General features: G+C 32.9%; 1 protein-coding gene across 4 annotated transcripts in view; it reads left to right on the plus strand.

Annotated features, from left to right (window-relative positions):
- Positions 1-8,788, plus strand: part of CDH10 (cadherin 10) — a 159,436-nt gene extending 150,648 nt beyond the window's left edge. For 3 of the 4 annotated variants that reach the window (XM_009449368.5, XM_063811374.1, XM_016953500.4), the window contains 3 exons: positions 2,964-3,072; positions 4,060-4,311; positions 7,736-8,788. In XM_009449368.5, the coding sequence (XP_009447643.1) occupies positions 2,964-3,072; positions 4,060-4,311; positions 7,736-8,226 (852 nt within the window). In that variant the 3' untranslated portion in view covers positions 8,227-8,788. The remainder of the gene's footprint in view (positions 1-2,963; positions 3,073-4,059; positions 4,312-7,735) is intronic. The other variant, XM_009449369.5, reaches the window with a different exon arrangement.
- Positions 8,789-22,475: the final 13,687 nt, after the last annotated feature.

Consider the following 22,475-nt stretch of genomic DNA (forward strand, 5'->3'; position numbering starts at 1 on the left):
TGAAAACTTAACCAGTTTTCTAACTTTAAATATCTTAAAACCCATTCATGGTTCCAGATACTGTAATAATATGATCACTGAAACATTCCTCAAGTTGATTTAAGATTATTTTAGAACAGCCCAGTGAAAACAGAAATCAATTATATTGTTGCTAAGGAGATAAAATGTAAATGACTTTTCTGTGCACTTTTCTTCATATGCTCAAAATGAGTACTGGAAATCACTAGTTTTTGTTTGTTTGTTTCCTAATTATGGCAAACTTTTTTATTGGAAATGGACCAAAATGAGTTTGTCTCCAGGACAAAAACAAAACAGTGGATGCTTATAGAAAGAGCCAGGGAAAATAATTTTACCTCCTTGTTGCCAAGTTCTGATATCTGTTACCAGTCTTTATGGCACATTTACCAAAACAAAAGCACTGTGATTTTTAATATATGGTTGAAAATGGAAAGGAAGACTAGATTGAGAGGTAAATTCAGGATATGAAGAAATTGAACACTAGAAGTAATGTCTTAAAGAAAAAAAAAACCTATTATCTTGTAAAGGATGTAAGTGCCTCCATCTGCAGTAGCGAAGTCTTAAGGTCATAAAAATATACTGTAATGTAATATAGATTATGCAACACATGATTCTATTTTGTTTGTGTCATCTCTATGAGTTTGGCTTACCCCTTTTATGATATTCAAAATGTATAAATTAACTACTGATCTTTAAATCAATAGTGCTATAATATTTGATTAAAATAACACATTTTAATTAAAGATTTTAATGTTAATTTTTAAAATTTCTTATAGATATATGTAAAGATGTCACCATTTGTTTTTTGAACTGCATTATTTTGATCCGTAAAAAATAAATTGAAATTATACTTTGTAAATTTATTTTGAGGGAAAATATACAGTTGGAAATGTATATTTATTTTGAAACATTTGAGTTTCCATTTTCAAAGGCCATTAGCCCTATTTTTACATTTCTGTCACTTTTTGTGTCTGTATGTGAATGTTAAAATATTAATCTTAATGACTAAGGATTTCTAGTAGTCTACTGTCTTTTTTGATGTTATTCCATTTATGTCATTTTTTCCTCTTCAATATATTCTTATAAATCATTATTTGAAAATGAAATCCTTAAGAATACATTTGACAGATAAGAAATCAGTCAAGAAATGTTTTATCACTGAATTGACACATCTTAAGTAATATTAGTTAACAATATTTTGACTTTATTAATTTTAATAGATTTATATTCTTGCTTTTTTATAATTCTTGCTTATATTTAATTTTAAGTTACAATTAAAATTTAGTCAAATAATTATGTTGCTATGTTTTTAAAATGTACTTTTTAAATAATTCGAAGTTTTAAATGATGTTTTTCTTGCAGCCTATTTCTAGGCAATAAATATAAATCTTTCGTCCAATTATATTTCTTGTATCCTTTTGAAATAAATGGTTAGGGTTGTAATTAAATAGGCTACTACCACAAATATATCACATTTTCATTGCTCTAAGACATTTTAAAAGAAAAGTAATCTAATACAGATAGTTGTAATAATTTCTTTATTTCTTGTAATTTTTGACATAATGTTTTTAACTTGAAATCACTTGTTAAACCAACAAAACATCAACAACAAATATTTTCATCCAACATCCACACAACATTGAGTTAACGCAGTAAAAAGTGTATTGCTCTTAGTTAAGCATAAATTTGACTATGTAGGCATCAGTGTACATATTTAACAACTTTTGAGGCCGTCTTCAAAATTAAAATATGTAAAAAATATCCAAATTGTATTATAAATATAAGTTAAGGAACAAAAGGAATATAGGTGCAATAAAACCTACCTATTACATATATGTACATCATACATACATATTTGTATATTAGTTAATCATATCATATGTCCAAAGCAGTGATCTGATTATATATCAGGGGCTAAATTGTCTACTTTGCTACCATATCGCGTCTTATGTTTTCTCCTACCATAAAATCAATCAGAGTTTACCCTTTTAAAATAATTCACACATATTATATATGCTGAATTTTTAAAATACAATTTTATTGAAAGTGTAAGTTAATTGAACTTTGACTGTCAAGGTTTCTAATAATGTTTAAGACTCTGTTAAAAAGTAATATATAACATTACCTATAAAATCTCTACATTCCTCGACCATTTTTCATTTTATTTTTGGGGAAAAACAAAGCATAGTGACAATAATTTCCTAAATTTTTCTGACATTAGAAAAACTCTTCCAGATCAGTGTGTAAATGCATATAAAATAATCTCATTTTAAGTTTTATATCTAAATTAATAAAACCCTAAATAATATATTTTTTATTTACCATTTTGAAGTAAAGGGTATGATCCAAAAGAGATAGAGATGAGAGAGGGAGAGATTATTAAAATCAAAGTAATAAAAAAAGATGGATTAACTCAAGGATACAGTCACATGAAATAAAAGTCAATTATTTTTTTTGTTTTGTTTTGTTTTGTTTGTTTGTTTGTTTGTTTTAGGGACCAAAAGTTTCTTTATTACAAGCAAGTAAAATCAGAAGAAACAATGACTCTCACACAGAAACAGTAACATGTTTATAATGAAATGTTAACTCTACAATCTCAAATCAATATCTACTTCTACCTATATGTTTTTAAATAGCACATATTTCTTTTTCTACCATAAAAGTAGTGCTTCATGTAATTATAAATAATAGAATACTAAAATTATCTTTAAAGGATAGGCTATGAAAATAAAAATCACATCCATGGAACAAGCCTTTTATTTCTTTTTTTTTTTTTTCTTCAAACCCTATAACATGGTTTTTTAAAATTTATTTATTTATTTATTTATTAAAAAAATAAAAAGTCAATTATTTTGAACAACTTTAGACAAAATGAAGATCTTAAGTGCAGATTATACCCATGGATAAGAGATATATTGATGAGATATATTTTTCTTTTTCTGCAGCTAATACAGACTATAAGTGCAGTAGACAAAGATGACCCTTTAGGTGGACAGAAATTTTTTTTCAGTTTAGCTGCTGTCAATCCAAACTTCACAGTACAGGATAATGAAGGTAAATTTTAAAACTTGTTCACTATGACTTATGATGATATTAACAGGAAATTTCCCGAGTGTAACCATTGCAATATATATGCCATATCAATTTATTGATCTGAGTTATACAATTTTGTTTTAATCAAGTATTTGATATATTTAGTAAACCCATCTTTGGCAATGTGTACTGTCTTCAATTTTAAAATAATAAAATATCTGAAAGAGGTCTCTTTATGGATGTTAAAAAATGATTGTGTCTTGACAAGATTAGAACGGCTGGAGATAATTCTTACAACAATAATATAGGACACATAGGGTAGAAAAATGAATGATTCAGTGAGACTCTTAAGCAGATTTCAGTGAGATTTAGCAGCAGCAGATTCACCAAAGCCAAATATACATAAGGAAGTGAAAAGAATGAGAAGTAGCCTGTGAGGTGATTCAGTACCAAGGCATTGTTACAAAGGTACTGTTGTAATGGCAAGACGCATGCCTCTTGAAGGTTAAAAAACCTTCTTGTACTTTGTTATTGATTTAAAACATGCAACAATGCGTGAAATTTACCTAATCCATTTTCTTCATGAGTATTGGATTGGTGTGTGTTGTGTATGCGTGTAAGCACACACGCACAGATGCACATAAATTAAAAAACACATTTAGTATCGTTTTTCTCTTGGTATGCAAAATAGGTTTTTTGAAAAGAGAAAAGCCAGTTGTTATCATCTGTAATCTTGGTAAATGATTCACTTATAAAAATGTACCACTTTGAAAACAGTACTGAGGAATTACATGAAAACCTAATAAATAAACAATTTATAGTATATTTCTCAAACTAATTATTTGTCTTATCTATATATTAATTACATTGTACTTATTTTTTAGGAAAATGTATATCAATTTTATATTTTACATAAATATGTTTTTATTTATATGTTAAACCTTGGTTATCACATTGGGAAAAATTTACTATCCCAAACCATTTGTAATATTTTAAATTTTGTTTTAGATAATACTGCCAGAATCTTAACCAGAAAAAATGGATTCAATAGACATGAAATCAGTACCTATCTCTTGCCTGTGGTGATATCAGACAATGATTACCCAATTCAGAGCAGCACAGGCACACTGACCATTCGAGTGTGTGCTTGTGACAGCCAAGGCAACATGCAATCCTGCAGTGCTGAAGCCCTGCTCCTCCCTGCCGGCCTCAGCACCGGGGCCTTGATCGCCATCCTCCTCTGCATCATCATTCTACTGGGTAAGAAACCTTAAAAACAATGGGAGCATTTTCTAGGCTCTTTAGTATGATTTTGAAGAATTGTGGCTATTAAAATCCCTCCCCCAAAACCACCCCAAATTTTAAGATAGACATAAATTAACTTTGTGATATTCCTTATATTAAAATATTTTATTTGATCGGAATATATACGAATATATAAAGAATTTTTGTTATAGTTGTAGTAATAGCGGAACTTTACCTAATGGGGCCTAGAATTCATTCCAATGTGAATCAAAATATTTAGAGAAAACAACAACTGTCTTTCACCGCAATGCAGTAAACAAAGGAAAAGGCAAGAACAATGAATGCAGAATGGCATGTGTAGGAGCTTGGAAATTTGAGAGACAAAATTCTTGGTAGCCGTGCTGAATGTTCTAATGGAATTAAGAGATCTTCGGAACCTAGGTCCAGTGAACAAATGAAAGGAGACGCATCAGTGGCCAGGACCCCAATTATTTTATTGCTGGCCCATTATTTTCCTCCTGAATGGTGTAGTAACAGAGTCTGGGGCAATGGTTCTTCTGAAACATCCTCCATGCAGGAATCAAGTAGGAGTTGGAAGAGATGGAAGATAATAGTGGGGTCTCAAACCCCAACTCTGTAAGGTGGACATTAATCAATCTCAATACGACTAAAAACAACAAAGACAAAGGTTAAGTTGATAACATTCGTTAGAATAACAATTCAAAAACTTGACATAGAAGCACTTCCCATCGGCATTCCTGTATTCAATAATTGCTAACTTTTCATATACACAAAATAAAGTTAAATACAACTTTAGCATTCATTTTAAATTTTAAAATAATGTAGACAATATTAAATTGTAGCAATATTTTTATGATTGTAAAAAGAGCACGTTTTTATATGAAGTTAAGGCCTGCAACAACAAAAAAAAGGATTAAAAATATTTCCACGTTCTTTATTTGACTTAATTATGTCTACTTCATTCTATAGATGTTTCCATTTTTCTACTTTTTTCATAGCATTTATGCACTTTCACTGTGTGTTTAAATAACAGAAAGGTAAATTACTTATGACAGATAAATCATTAAATGGATGAACTGAATAATTCAGGATTAGATTTTTATGTAGTTCAGGAAATGAGAACGTGCGTATTAAAAAATATACATTTTATAATTTGTTACTATGAAATAAAATCCAGAACAAAACTTTTCTCTTTACTACAAAAAATATATACCTCATTTTATTTCATAGAATGAGAATTTGGTATAATTTTATTTTTATAATCTGACTTACCATTAGTACAACAAACATTGAGGAAAAGTTAATAAATGTGCTTTACAATAGTTGAATCCACAATTGCAAATATGAATAATATAAATATTTATTTGGGGGATTATACTTTAAATCATATAGAAAACTTGTTCTATTGAAATATGTAATTAAAATGAAAGTCTCTAGTAAGAATAATATTAATGGTAGTAAGTTTTTAGTACGTGTTTACTTGTTTCAGACTCTGTCATTGGCACTTTGCCATGACAACCTTTTTCACTTGACAAAAAAATGTCTGGCATGTATGGTGTTATTATTTTCATTTTATGCATAATGAAACTGAAAATTCAAAATATTCAGAACATATTCCAAGGTCACCCAATTTCTGAGTGGTTGAGTTAAGGTACCTTGCTATTAGTCAGTGTATACAGAGATTCCCAGTGAAATCTGTATTTCCACTTTTATTATGGCTGGATGGAGGCCTCACTATCTTACATATTCACTAAAATCGTATTAAAATAGATTTTTACCTGGTTTACTTTCCCCCCAAACAATGATAATTCATTTTATAGTCAGGAGCAGACTGCTTTTAACTGCTTTTGAATTAAAATCAGATTAAGCATTCTCTCTAGTTTTGTTAGTTCAAACCTATTTTTTGTGAGTATTTCTGTTACCCTAATCAAAAAACATTCATTCAAAAAAGAGGGAAATGAACTTGGACTTGGAGCGAATTGTAATAAGTTGTCATTATCCTCAACGTTAGAAAGTTTTTGCTGGGCAAAGTCATTTGGTTGATGATAAATAATCTGAGATTTAAAATCTTTACACATTTTCATGTGCATAAATATATGAATTTAGGCAAAATAAAATGTCATATTTTCTTAAAAGCTTGAATAATACACTTTTTAAAAAGTTCTGCCTATTTGCTTTTTAATTACTTGGGCAAGAACACTTATCAATGGCTAAAACTTTCTTTTTCATGACATTAAAAAGGTTAATTGTTTGCCTTATCTCACAGGTTGAAGACAAACTAGTCTGTGCATTCCATGTTAATAAAAAAGAAAACATAACGTAATACCCCTTCATATAATAATGTAATTAATTCCATACTCTTTAAATATGTGTTCTAAGAAGCTAAATAAATACTTGTATCAATATTTTTTCATATATATATGTATATATATCCAGTAAGAGTCTTCCCATCCTTATCTTATCTAATTGAGTTCACACTTTTTCCCTCAAATCCTTTTAAAGGTTGAGGATCAAAATGTTTGGGAATAATGAGTAAGGGTAAGAAACTCTAATGCAATCAGAAGAATTTGATATTAACTTTCTCTTATCATTTATGCTATTACCACTGTTTTGATTATGAATATTGTCTCTCATTGAAGTGGGAAAATGTCCTTTTTGAGCAATGCACTTTTCTTTTACGAATCTAGCCAAGATTCATACATTTTTGGGGGGAGTTAGTTCAGTGTTGCAATTTGAGAAATTTACTCCTTGCCATCTTATAACCTAACAATTTTTTGGGGGGGTCTCATGCAAGGTATATATTTTCATGGAAACTTTAGAAATTTCTAAATTCATCTAACTCTAAATGATCTTTTTTTCCAATAATTACAGCATTCTTTTAATAAAGTAACAAAAATATGTAAGTTCATCAGCAAAGCTGTTTAACAGAAGTCAGTACTCAGTATGTTGTGAAGGATGTTGCTTTTTGCTATGGTGTAAAGACTTTGAAAAAAGTAAGCATCGTGTTGTCCTTTTAAATTGTCGTACTTGAAGCTGAATTCAATTTGTGTAGATTTATACACACAAATTTTATATAGTGTCTTATGTTCCTTATTTAATGCAGAAGATAAATATTATCTGTACAATGAGGAACTAAATGGTTCCTAGGAAAATAAAGTGTAAGTCACTATATTTAAGGAATATTTTACGTTGTTTTAAAAATAAATTAGAAACACTGATCTTAAACACCACCCACCCTTGCTAAACCCTTCAGCGTCTCCCCTGACACCTCTCCCAAACTGTGGGAAGCACAAAATTAATCTGAAAGTCTAAGCTGTTATAGAAAGCCTGAGTAACTTAAACTCTTTTATAGTATTTCCACTCGTTATTTATAGTGTTTTGAACGGACGTCTAATGTATCTTCTTGTCTTTTTTCAAGTTATAGTAGTACTGTTTGCAGCTCTGAAAAGACAGCGAAAAAAAGAGCCTCTGATCTTGTCAAAAGAAGATATCAGAGACAACATTGTGAGCTATAACGATGAGGGTGGTGGAGAGGAGGACACCCAGGCCTTTGATATCGGCACCCTGAGGAATCCTGCAGCCATTGAGGAAAAAAAGCTCCGGCGAGATATTATTCCAGAAACGTTATTTATTCCTCGGAGGACTCCTACAGCTCCAGATAACACGGACGTCCGGGATTTCATTAATGAAAGGCTAAAAGAGCATGATCTTGACCCCACCGCACCCCCCTACGACTCACTTGCAACCTATGCCTATGAAGGAAATGATTCCATTGCTGAATCTCTGAGTTCATTAGAATCAGGTACTACTGAAGGAGACCAAAACTACGATTACCTCCGAGAATGGGGCCCTCGGTTTAATAAGCTAGCAGAAATGTATGGTGGTGGGGAAAGTGACAAAGACTCTTAACGTAGGATATATGTTCTATTCAAACAAGAGAAAGTAACTCTACCCATGCTGTCTCCACTTCACAATATTTGATATTCAGGAGCATTTTCCTGCCAGTCAGCACAATTTTTTTTCTCATTTACTTCTTAATTTGTTCATTAATTACATTAATTCTTTCCTGTAGGATGTCTCATGGAATATATATGACATTTTATTTAATCACTTCCAAGAGCCAAAGCTATGGAAATACAGTGTTGTCCATCTTAGTAAATAAAAGATAATTTCAGAAACATGAACAGGATAGTTCTCCCTTAAGCAACTTCACAAACAAGCCGCTTCTGTTAGATACATGTCCTGCCCTTGCAAATGAAGCTTTTAAAAAGGTGAAGAAAAATTTTACAGTATATCCTGTTCTGTACATTAAATTAAAAAAACAAAAATGTACATGTGATGTTAGTAGGTGTGATATGCAACCTGGTATACAGACATTTGTGCAATTTCATTTCATCAAATTCTATCTGCTAATGTTTTATATTTATATTTTTGTATTTATTTTTAAAAAATAAACCAGTTTTTACAACTACTTTGCCTGTAGCTTCTTTTTTTCCCTAGGATGGAAGACTTTCTCCCTGAACTAAATATCTTGATACAAAATTACCTTACATACAGGTAAGAACACAATGCCATTATCATTAGTATTGAAAGTGCTAACCAAATTAATATGATTTAAGCAAGAATTATTTTTCCAGGGAGTCTTGATATGCTGTGATATGTGGAAAACTCTTCATATACAAAGTAATAGTCATTTATAAAACACATAAAAATTTGCCATTTAAACAAACTTAAAACATGGCCATCCTTATGCTAAATATCTCAAGACACCAGCAATGCAGTAATTTCATTTTGTTTATATTCACTAAAATCATACCTGAAAGAATAAAACATTTTCTCATTTTTTATGGCATTCATGCCATTGACGTTTATGGAGAATAATAGTTCAGGCAGATTTCAGACTAAAAGAATCCTTTAATGGAAAATATACTTACCTCCCGTGGTGACTTTGAAAATGCCTACTAATGACAGTAATAATGCAGAATATTCCATTAAGACACAGCTTTACAATTATATCAAGATTTTAAAACGCATGATACATTTTTTTGTAACAAAGCCTGCTTTCCTGTCAATGATTCCATAGAAGGCAAGAAAATAAAAATTAAAAAATTGAAACACTGGCAGCTAATTATCCAGAGTTCCTAAGAATCATGAAAGTTAGCTGACACTAACTGATTCCTTATTTCTCAACATCCACAACAGGATTTATTTATAAAAGGAACATTTTGTTGGGCATAGACTAGGAAGCCACGTTCCCTGCTGAGTATATTGTAAATAATACCAAAGATCAGTGTGCTCTCTACTTAGTGAAAATGCTGTGCTTTTGGATTGAATCAAGGTGCAATACTGACATGTCCTTAATGTAGAATTATTTCAATCTTATTAAGTGATGATATTTTCCCAACTTCCAGACTGAAAGGGCCCACATCACTCTGAACACAGATATTCTTGTTTGCATGTTAGCCTGATTATAAAAGGAAAACAATATATATTCTAGTTAAAAATATAGTCATGTGACAAGACTAAACGATAACATGATTTGGCAGATTTCCTCTTTTCCAAGAACCCATTCATTTTTACTGAAGGCTAGGTGTCAAAAGGACAAAGTTTAAGGAACAAAAAAAGTTTGATCATATATGTTTAACTAAAAGGAGAGAAAATCCTCAATATCCTAAAAGGACTACTCATTAAAAACAAAATCAGCTAACAATGGAAAAATTAAAAAAGTACAAATTGTAAGAATTTTACATTAGATATGATTCAAAATATATATTTGATTAAAACTAGTTTTAAAATTTATAGCATTGGTTGTTTTAATACTTGATGTTAATGATTGGAATTCTTATTTGAATAATTTTAATTTTCCTCATTTATGTAATTTTAAAGTAACATGAACTTGCTATCATTTATTGTGTCATTCTGGTTTTTATTAAATTAAAGGACTAATGTTTAACATCATCCAATCCAGGTTTCCAATAATTCTCTTTAGGGAGATTTAGTAACAGGCTTCTTTTTCACTATAAAGCCTATATTGCACAGAAATTATTCAGTAACAGCTATCTTATTTGTTGATACAGAAGGTGATAAGTTAAAAATTAATTGGTGATCCTGAAATGTAAAATGTATGCCTATAATTACCTGCTAAAACTCTCTCAGTAATTTCACTGCCATTGTGCTCTCCCAAAGGAGAGAAAGGAATGCCCAATATATAGATTGTTCTACGCCCCAAATCTCTTTTGTGTGGGGACTGGGACAACCCTCTCTTCGTATCATTCATTTCATTGAACAAATGTGGGCTTTTCTTTTATTCATCTACTTACACCTTCATTCGTCAAATATTTTTTGAGCAGCTATTATAAAATCAAGGGATGTTTTAAACACTAGAGATGTAATAAATCATAGATCATTATATTACTGCATGATTTTTCTATTAAATGAAAAAAATTGCAAAATAGTTAACACAATATCTAACTTTTACCATTATTAATTTTTCTTTTTCTTTTCTTTTTTTTTTTTTTTTTCTTTCAGACAGGGTCTCACTCTTTCTTTTGCCCATGCTGGAGTGCAATGGTTTGATCACTGCTCACTGCAGCCTCTACCTCCCAAGCTTAAGCAGCCCTCCCACCTTAGCCTCTCAATAGCTGGCACTACAAGTGTATACCATCATCCCTGGCTAATTTTTTATTTTATTTTATTTTATTTTGTCTTATTTTATTTTTTATTTTATTTTATATTCTATAGAGGTTTCGCCATGTTGCCCAGGTTTGTCTCAAACTCCTGGATTCAAGTGATCCACGTACCTCGGCCTCCCAGAATGCTTGGATTACAGGCGTGAGCCACCATGCTATGCCCTATTGTTTACTTTTCTAAACAGCAAATAAACCATTTTGCTCTTCTTTTTTCATAACTTAAGCTAATAAAAGTTGATTTATAAATCTTTTGATCATTAGAAATGGTGACTAAGTTGATCAATTCTCATTGGTTCTACTATCAACAAAATACGAAAGAAAATGTATGCAATGATACATACATACTCAGGCTGAGATTTCACCATATATGAAGTAGATACTATTACACAACCTCAAGAATTGCAGATATTTATCGGTAGACATGAATTAAGTGTGAGTAATTAGACGTCTAGGACCTTCTAAAATTATAAAACCCTAACATTCAGGTTTTTTAAGTTAAGGATATCTATATATCTGTATTCATTTATCAATATAGCTACCTAAGTGTCTATATATAATTTATGTCTATGTTATATATACATGTATGTACATATAAAACATGACTGTTAGACTCCATATAATATTCAAGGAAACTATTCCTTTTATGTTTTCATTTACAAATACACATATACACACTCATATTCATATGTCTTTATTAAAAATTTCAGCTTAACATAGCTATTAACAAGAAAATAGAGTCACTTTTCAAAATCCCTTACTCATTATAGGTCATTTGTGCTCAAATAGATGAATGAAGGAATGGAAGGATGGTGTGATCCTTACATTCATTCAGAAGTTGATTACTAATCATGTTTGATATTTGCCTCATAGATTTTGGTGAACAGTAAAAGGAGATAAAGTTTATAAATTTGCAAGAACTGAATTATACAGAACATATAATTATTTTGTACAAGGATACAAAAGCAATGACTGAATTATGGACTCTGCCTCTAGTCAATTCTGGTATAACCAGTGTTACATATATGCCCCAAAATAACTAAATGGCATACAAAATGAAAAGTAAGAATTTAATAAAAAATGTTGTGGGCTCCTTTAATTCAAGGACAGAGTCTGTCTTTCCTTCCATTATATTCTCAGTGCTCAGTCTCTGGCACGTTATAGTCACTCATAATGCTAAATAATTTCATTACATCTCCCCAACACATTTTCTAAATGTTTCCTATTGTCATTCTCCAATGGCCTCACCATCAATTATGGCTGTTCAAGCTAGACTTGAGGCCTTCTTTATCTTCCATACCTATCACGTCATTTACTATAGAATCTCCCAAAATAAATATGCTTTAATTTACTGCCATTCTTGTTTTAAAATAAATTTTTCAGTTACAATCATTAAGCACCACTGTGTCAGTTTTTTGCCATACACTTAAAGTAGATTGCCCTTAATCTTTACAATAAGTTCTCCAATGTATTAATATCCCCATAGCATACAAGATTTACAAATAAATAGAGCTGCAAACTACTGTGGTATTAACGTGAAGATGCTCTCCTTGCAGTTGAGCCCTTTATATTTTTCACTGTCAGTGTGACAGTCTTCAAACTTCTCTCCTTGTCTGCAATACAATTTTGCATTTTGCTTACCCATCTATTTTCATAAAAATGAAAGAAAAGAAAAAAAATAAAAGCAAAAACCAAAAAATAGGTTAGTAATCTTCAAAGCAAAAAAAAAAAAAGGCATATTTCTCATTGTCAAATACTTAACTGCACCCTCTCACCTAGAGGCTCAATTCCGAAATCCTATTATAGAACAATATTTTCCCTCAAGTTTTTTTTCTCTCATTGCTATGAGGATTTGAATTGTCATTTTAAAACTTGTGACCAGATAATTTATTATTTAAGTCTGAATTTCTCCTGAAATTCCAAAGATAACTACTACCTAATAGTAACACCTTATACTTGACATATCCAGAAGAGTACCACACATTTCCCCACCAATACATGCCAAACTTGCTTCACCTGCAATCTGCTTCAGCACTGATTGGCAACGCTTTCCCCCCAGTGAAGTGCTCAGGCCCGTGACTTTCGAGTCGCCCTGTATACTGCTTCTTGCAAATCTCACCTCCAAAAAGATTAGTTTTCTTTTTAAAACACACATTGTCCCACAACTTCTCACCGTTTCTATTTCTGATCGCCACCAATACCTTCTTCCTCAATTATTACGAACAATTAGCTTCCTAACTCATAGCTTTCCATCCTGCCCCATTTACACTCAACTGTCAGCATTGTGGTCAGAAAAATCTTTTCAAAATAAATTGTCTATGTGGTCATTTCCTTCTTTTAAACTGTTTAGTCATTTGTCATTTTAGTCAGAGTAGAAAACTACCTCCTTATAATGGCCAAAAGCCTCTCCATACCCCTTTGACCTCTCTTCTGCTGTTTTCCCATTTATTAACTTCGCTCTGGTCTCTTTTTGGTACTGTTTTTTCCTGCCTTCCTGTGTTCACACTGACCATTCCTTCTTCCTGTAGCTGGTCTCCCTAGCTAGCTCAAGTTCTTGATCAATTGATCAAATGCTGCTTTTGATTTGAGGTCTATCCTATCCACTCTTAAAACTATAGCATTTCCCTAGTCCCTCCTTTACATTGCATTTGTTTTCTCCTCAATGCTACCACCTTTTCAATATGTTATGTAACTTACTTGTTTACACCGATTACTTTTTGTCTCCCTCAGACAGAATGTAAAATTCATGACAGTATGTCATTAATTGTAAATTTGGTCACTATGATGACCAAATACATAGAATGATGTCTATCTGTCTAGGAGCTCAAAAACATTTGTTGGAAGAATTAACAAATACTTTACTATTAAATTTATCACATATTATGCTGAACTTTAGGCAATAAACATATTATATGTATGCAATATTTCTGCCTCCTCCTTTAGTTAGTGAACTACTTAAAGTTATAGGAGGTGCCTTAGTGATTTGTTTGTTCATTTTATGACTGACAGGGCAGGAGGATTGCCATCTTGGACAAGCCCCTGATTCTAAAGTTCACCTTAATAAAAAGCCACCTAAAACCAAAGGGCATCAGCCTAATGGCTAAGGTCAGCATGACCATAAACCACAAATAACATCTCCAACCAAAAACATTCCAAACTCCTCCTCAACCAGAGACATGCTAGCCCTGAGATAACCCCACTCCAGGCCGGAAAGATGCCTGCCCCAAAATAACCTCCCCTCCTCCCAGAGAGATTCCAATCCTGTCAAAAACTTCTCCACACATATAAATATTCCAAGCTTGTGATAAGCCCCCTCACCCTAAAACCAATATATACTCTTAGTCTATAAGAGAAAGCGCACCTGACCGAAATCAGCCAGGAGTGCCTCTCAGGTTTTAACTAAAGAAAACCTGTCTTTAACTGCCAGCCGCGTTTCATTTTCCTTTCCTCTTTAACTCTTACAAAGACAACTGATTTTTTTCCCCAAAATACAACAGTGCTTGCCCACCATTTTAAGAATAAATGATAGCCAGTAATTATTTTGGTTAATTACTCTAAGAAATTAGAAATAAACCTTAAAAGAATCTGAGAAAAAGTGAAGTTACATTGCAAATATATTTGGAACTTTTGCAAAGTGCCAGTGATAATGATAGTAGGATTTAACATAAAATAAGTATTAGTGTCAGAGAATGACTACTCTTTCAGATTCTGTTCTAATGTAGATGAAGTCTGAGTCACAGTTTTGGGGAACTTCATATTCAAAGACTATGAAAAGGGAAAATAAGAGGAATGTCACTCAGGCAAGGTTTTGAGGAAGATTGTTATGAAAGAGAATGATGAAATGGAACAGATGACCAGAGATTTAAGAACTCAAACTCCCTCTCCAAAATGTTTGTGAAAGAAAATTAGAATCCTAGGACCCCAAACTCCCTATGCCAAAAGCAAAGTTAACCTTGGGAACTGAATCACTGACTTTCTTTTGTTCCCAAACAGATAGCTATAATTCCACATGCTTAAATTAGGTAATACTAAAATTTAATATTAAGTAAAACAGATTTACTGAGCACAAGAGGAATGCATAATTCACTTTTCCTTCTACTCCTTTATTTTCTCATGTAAAAAGTAGACTCCACCAGGTGCGGTGGTTGGCTCACACCTGTATCCCAGCACTTTGGGAGGCTGAGGCGGGTGGCATCACCTGAGGTCAGGAATTTGAGTCCAGCCTGGACAACATGGCGAAACCCCATGTCTACTAAAAATACAAAAATTAGCTGGGCATGGTGGGGCACTCCTGTAATCCCAGCTACTCAGGCAGCTGAGGCAGCAGAATCGCTTGAACCCAGGAAGTGGAGGTCATAGTGAGCCGAGATTGTGCCACTGCACTCCAGCCTGGGTGACAGAGCAAGACTCTATCTCAAAAAAAAAAAAAAAAAAGTAGACTCACTGAGTGCTAATTTACTGAGCTTCCCTCCTGCTCACTCTTTCCCCTTTAAATATTGAAATTCTCAAAACTTTCTTCGGAAAAAGTGCTGGTCACAGGTCCTACTGTGACTTGGGTTTCTATTTCCCAGACGCATCCTCAACCTTGGCAAGATAAACCTCTAATCAATTGAGATCTGTGTCAGTCACTCTTTCGTTGGGTTACATTTTGGTAGCCATGAAGGCATTCTGTGAAAGGAGTGTGAAGTTTAGACCTCGGTCTACAGCAGCTCCCCTATCAGGGCCCTGCTACTAGCTGGAGCTCTTATTGTCCTGACAGATGACTTGATTTGCTGAAGTGTGGGAGCTTCTCCCTCCAGAGATCCCTGATCTCCCAATAATTTTTGGTTGAGATCTGAGGTTTATTCTGCTGCTGAGCTCCTCTTCTGGGAGTTTTCTGCTTCTGTGATGGCCAAGAGTAGGCTTCCACTTGGGCTCCATCTCCAGGTAAGTGGTTTGGGGCTTCATTTTGGGGTTTGGTAGCTAAAGGTCAAGTTCTGTCAGCTATCACTTCTTTTTATGCTCAGAGATCTTGACTTTATGTAAATTGTGTGACTGCCTTTTTTCTGTTTTTTTGTTTTTTGTTTTTGTTTGTTTGTTTGTTGTTTGTTTGTTTGTTTTTTTGAGACAGAATCTCCCTCTGTCATCCAGGCCGGAGTGCAGTGGTGCAATCTTGGCTTGCTGCAACCTCCGCCTCCTGGGTTCAAAGGATTCTCCTGCCTCAGCCTCCCAAGTAGCTGGGACTACAGGCATGCACCACCACATCCGGCTAATTTTTTGTGTATTTTTATTAGAGATGGAGTTTCACTATGTGGGCCAGGATAGTGTCGAACTCCTGACCTCAGGTGATCCACTCACCTCAGCCTCCCAAAATGCTGGGATTACAGGTGTGAGCCACCCCACTGGGCCTTTTTTTTTCTTTCTTTTGTAAATTTTAGTCTATCTTCCCTTAGATTTAACCACGTCCTGGCTCCCTCTAATGTCAAGTGAAACCCTCATAGCTGTATAAAGTTAAGTTCCACCTCTAAAAAACCCTGGCCAGTTAAGAAAGATTAAAAAAATTGACTACCTGAGGGTTTTTCTTTATATAACGAATCTGCCTTCCCAGCCTTTCTCTCTGTGTGCTACTAACTGAAAGATTATAGAGATCTATTATTCTACATAATTAATGAAAAGATCAAATTTCAAAAGGACATATAATAGTGCCATGGCCAGCCTTAAAAATTCTCTTGGCTAAATTAAGAGAGAGAAAAAAAAATCTGATCTAAACAGTTAAAATTCCCACCATGGCTTAGGTTTGCTATCTGGTCAGGGAACAAGGGCCACTTAACCTTATGGCACAATAGCTAAAATTCAATTCTGCACTTTCACTGCTATGGCAAGGATTTGATTGCTGGTCAGTGAACCAGCATCTCTTAGTTTATTTCTGTGACTTTTGGGGTACCAATTTACTGTTGATCTTTCCCCCTTCCTTGAACAGCCTTTGATTTCCTGCCTTCTTCTATCTGCAGGAAGCTCACAGAGTTTTGGGCCTTTGGAGTGGAAGGTCATCCAAGAAACGAAGACCCCAGAGAGTATGGCTGGACAGAAGTGTGGGTTATACCTCATTTATAGCTAGTGACGCTGTCCTTCTCTGAGCTATCTTTTGGGTGATTCTGGATTTTGTAAAAAAAACTGCTTGTCACCTCTTTGGAGACACTTTGTGTGTCCAAGGTTAAGTCATATCCTTGGTTAAGGTACTTGGGAGGATACTTTTTGTTAAAGCAGTTCAAAAGCCAGAAATATTAGAAATATGAACTGTTCTATCTAAAATCTAGTAATAAGAAATTTGAAAGGATTTTTAAGAGCTCTATCGTCAAAAGTCGACAATAAAAACTGACATTTAGATTATATATGAATATATATGTAGTTATAAGACCTCTATTTGCTCTCTCTGTGAAGCTCTCAGTCAACTAAATTTCTCTCTTAAACCTCTGCCAGCCACATGAGCTCCCTCTGTTTCCCTATTTATTTATATAGGCCCGTCCTTTCTCTTGCAACCCTTGGTACAACATAAGGGGACAAAAAGAAAAAATTTAACAGCCTGGGACTTCTAACCTCCACGCTAACCCCCTCTCCCTCCTTAAGAAAAAACAGAAAAGGCACTGCAGATTACTTTTTTTAGAGAAATTGCTGTTTTTTTTTTTAACTCAGGGAATCCCAAGAGTTGGAATGAACAGAGTCCTTTCAAATCCAAACTTCTGCTTTTTTTTGGATTGCGTAACCTTATCTTTTTGGCTTTTGGGGGTACAAGAAATTACTTTGTATTGTAAAAAATTTGGCTTTGGTGTATATAATGACAAGGGAATGGGCTGATCACAGAGTGGGCTGATTGGCATCTGGTTGCCCACCAGCTTTGGAGGAATTTCCTTGTAGCGAAATTCACTGTGAAACTGTTATGTGGCCCAGTCCCCATGGCGTTTCTTCCTTCGTCAAAATCCAATACTCATGGTGGGCCCTGCCTTGAGTTTAATGTTCCATTTAAAAGATCAAAACTAAATTAAAAGTCCCTATCTAAATAAAATTGGCTTTCTTATAAAATCTGATGATAAATTTAAGTAATTTTATATTACCTTGGCATCCATTTATTAATCTTCCTCTAACACACCCAAAATTCTTTTGAAAAGCTTAAATTCTCTAGTTCTGTCTGTACTATGAGATGTAAATTCTCTATCTTGTTTCACATAGGTGTTGTGTCTTTAGACATGCAAATTTAGGGTGGCCTGGCTAACAATTGACTAGGGCAGTAAAGCAGATAATTGGAAGAACGAATGAAAAAATTCTTATTTAAAACTTGCAAATGAAGAATCTTATAAATCTAGAAAAACTGCTTTTGTTTGTGTGGTCTGTATGTCTATGTGTTTATATGTGTCACGTGTATGTGATGTTTCACAAACATATTTGAAAGTTCTAACTAATTGGCCTAAAGAAAAAGTAAGCACTTAAATCAAATCTCATATCAAAAAATAGAAACTTTAACTCAAATGCCTTTCAGTTCATATGACTTTAGTAATCATTAGTAAATAAAGACAGTTTTGAAATTATTTGTAAAGTAAAATAGAAATGTCTTCAAAATTTGCAGTTCAGATACTGTTTCTGTTAGATATTTTAAGGTTTAAAACTTGGCTTCTGTAATACTTTTGATCCTTGCTTAACTTCTCTACAAATTTATGTATTTAGATTTGAGCCTTTGGGGCCACGAAAAAGCCTAGCTTTATGCATTGTCCTTTGTCGTGGGCTTACTCTGAATCTGGTACATATTTAAAATCCCTTACTTCTGGGCATGGTGGTTCATACCTGTAATCCCAGCAGTTTGAGAGGCCGAGACGGGTAGATCACTTGAGATCAGGAGTTCCAGACCAGCCTGGCCAACATGAAGAAACCCTGTCTCTACTTAAAATACAAAAATGAGTCAACCATGGTGGTGTGTACCTGTAATTCCAGCTACTCGGGAGGCTAAGGCACAAGAATAGCTGGAACCCAGGAGGCAGAGGTTGCAATGAGCAGAGATTGCACCATTGGACTCTAGCCTGGATAATGGACTGAGACTCTGTCTCAAAATAAGTAAGTAAGTAAGTAAATAAATAAATCCCCTTGGTTCCTAGGCCTCTCCCTAAAAATAAGAGTTACTAAGAGTTAACATTACAAATAATATATCTTATTAAAACAATTAAATATTAGTGAAACAATTTTATATGTAAAATGTAACGGAAAATAGAATGTGTTTTTGGTAAAAAGGTAATAGGAAGGCATGGAAACTCGTTTTTTGTTAAAGGGAATAATTTTACCTAGTTTTGAGGTTTTACTCAAATTGAAAAAATGAAAAAGAATGGTAGCTAAAACTGAATGGATATAGAAAGTTGGAAAAGAAAGAATGTGAAAAACAATTGTAAAACATTATGGTTTATTGAAATCTTACCTTATGGTCAAACTGAGATTAGGTGGATATGTTTATAAGATTTTATTTAAAATTGCCTCTAATGTTAAGAATACACTATGTAAAAATAAAATTTTCTCTTTTGAACAAGATTTTTGTGTAGTATAAACAGATAATAACATATTTTTGTTTACCTTTTGAGTAAACTACAAAAAAGGGGAAAGAAAAAGGAACAGATTAAGTAGGCATTATGCCATCTTTATTTTATCTTATTGTTTGGGAATGAGTCTCCTCCCTATCAAAGAGTAGATTTTCTTTTTAAAATCTTTATCATTTTGGCTAGTCAAATGACTTACTTTTATAGAGACCTGTTATCCCATTTTGTAATATCAAGAATTTGAAACCTTTGATACTTGAAAAACTCCAAAGTCAAAATTTTATGTCCTAAATTCAGTCTTATTGATCTCATTAACTTTTTTAGATGTTAGGACACTTGAAGTCCAAAAGAGACATGTTCAGATTATTTGATATAATAAAATCATACAGAAAGCATTGTTAAATATGAAACGGTGTTTAACATTTTCGTGTCATCCACAGACAATTATTATTTTATTTTGATCCTTCTCAAAAGCAGTTAATCATCAGTTATAATGCAAAACCTATTTCTCAAAGGAAATTTCTATAAAGGACTCTGATGGGTGCTCTTAAGTGCAGGTGTTGGATAATCTTAGAGATTGTGCCATTAGACTAGAGAAAATACTTCCAGGACTCTCACTGAAGAGCTCATATATTCATAAGAATTACTAACCACTGTCAAGTGGAATGAGTTAATTTTATGAGACTGAACTAGTAGAGGAATGAAATAATTTTTATGACTTTATTTTTGTTTGGAACATTGCTGATTCTTTTTGTTTTGTTTCTGAGAGTCAATAAAAGTTTTTTTTTCTTTTGAGCAAGGTATAGCTTGTAACAATTGAGTAAAGTATACCCTTGTGAGTAAATTTTGAAACATATTTCTTTCTATCTATCTGATTTATCCAGAATTTGGAAACTATTTGTGAGTATTCTTAATTTACAGCAATATAGGTATTTGCATAAGTTCAATAAGAATCTGTTTCCTTTTGTAATAGAACACAATTGGAGACACTAGTTATTATACCAAGGCTTTAACTGGAATGACATACTTTAGGTATGAACCAACTGCTTTGTGGAATTGAGATTAACATTACAGGGCTGACAAAATCCCCTTTGAAATACTGTTTTTGTACCTTGTCTATGCAGGTTTTTTACAGGGATCCTGTAAAGAATGTCACATCCTATTAAGAATGCCACTTTCTGACAGGCCCAGGAACCTCAAGTTTTTTAAGGAGGCAAAAAGTTATCCAATTCATACAGACCAATACTTTCTCTGAAAGATTTTGAAGAAAATGGGGGAAATGTATAAGAAAAATAGAACCTTTGGACTCCAAACTCCCTATGCCAAAACGAAAGTTAAGCTTGGGAACTGAGTCATGCAAAAACTGCCTCCTTTCTGTTCCCAAACAGATTGCCTACTCATCCTCCTTTTTTTCCTTCCCCTCCTGTTTACTCTTTTCCCTTTAAATATTGAAGTTCCCAAAACTCTTTTTGGAAAAAGCGCAGGTTGCAGATCTTACTGTGACTTTTCTTTCTTTTTTCCAGATGTACCCTCAACTTTGGCAAAATAAGCCTTTAATGAATTGAGCTCTGTCTCATTCACTTTTTGGTTGACAAGTTCAATTTTTGAGTTTATTTGCTTTGCATATTCTTTGTTTGTTTCAGGCCATAATTATTAAGTATAAAGGGTTAATTTTGTATTTTCCTGATTACTTGTAACAAGTTTCCCTTGCTGATACTGCCATGCTGTTAATTGCAAAGAAAACCTTGAAATGTTCCTAGCCATAAACTTTAGAGACTAACTTGAATCGAGAACCCACAACAAGATCAATAAAATGAGTGGAGAGAATGGAAAACAATGAGCAAAGATGCTTAGAGGCAAAGGTACAAAGATGACTATAAAAAATAAAATATAGACTTTAACTACCACCTCATTTTAAATCAGCAAAACTGTATACAAACTATAGATATAATAATAAAAGTATGTGTGTATATGTACATATATACTCACACACACAATACATATATAATACAGTTTATAATACACAATACAGTTTATAATACACAATACAGTTTATAAATACATATAAACTATGTGTATCCACATATATCTGATATATGTATATATTTGTCAATAGTTACAAAAGTATATATCAACAAAACTTTATTTCACTTCATTCCAATGTTTATTATACATATTGCAATTTGTATATGGTTCTCTTGAGAATCTTATTAATTCTTTAAGGCTACAAATATACTACTTACCTCCAAGCTGAACTACTTACACTAATTCATTTTCAGATTTGGCAACTAACTAATCAAACAGAAGGAAAAAATATACTTCATAAATGTAATTAGGGCAGAAAACAAACAAGGAAAAGGCAAATAAAGATAATTTGTTCAAGCTTATTTTTTGCTCATTAAAAATGATATTATTTTAAAAGGGTATATAAAGCAGCACAATGTACAATTCTTTATTAAATTAGAGGATTTAGATAGGAAAGGATTAAAGATTAACAAGCACATAATAGAAAACTGGTAGACAGTTGGTTAAAAAAAAATTCCAGCTGTGGAATTCTCCTGAATTTGGAACATGACATTTACAACTCCACAGGAAGAACAGCACAGCAACTCCAGCCCCAGATTTATCTGAAGAAACCTCCCACATGATGTGAAATATTTAGAAGTATATCTGAGACTCTTGCCATGATCTCTGCCTGTCTCCTTTTACAATCAAAAGGACTCTAAATGAGCTTTTTCCAATGTGTAAAATTCATTTCAGTGTTATAGTTTACAGTTTACCTTTGTTTCCATTATTCTCACTACTAATATAGTTTAAGTGAAACTTTCCTAAATGATTTTGCTAATATCAATGCATCTTTGTAAAAGACTGCCAAATCTAGTCATTGATTCTACTTCTGGCATATCATCCTACACTTCTT

Source organism: Pan troglodytes, chromosome 4, assembly GCF_028858775.2.
Source record: "Pan troglodytes isolate AG18354 chromosome 4, NHGRI_mPanTro3-v2.0_pri, whole genome shotgun sequence".
In the NCBI taxonomy this organism is placed as follows: domain Eukaryota; kingdom Metazoa; phylum Chordata; class Mammalia; order Primates; family Hominidae; genus Pan; species Pan troglodytes.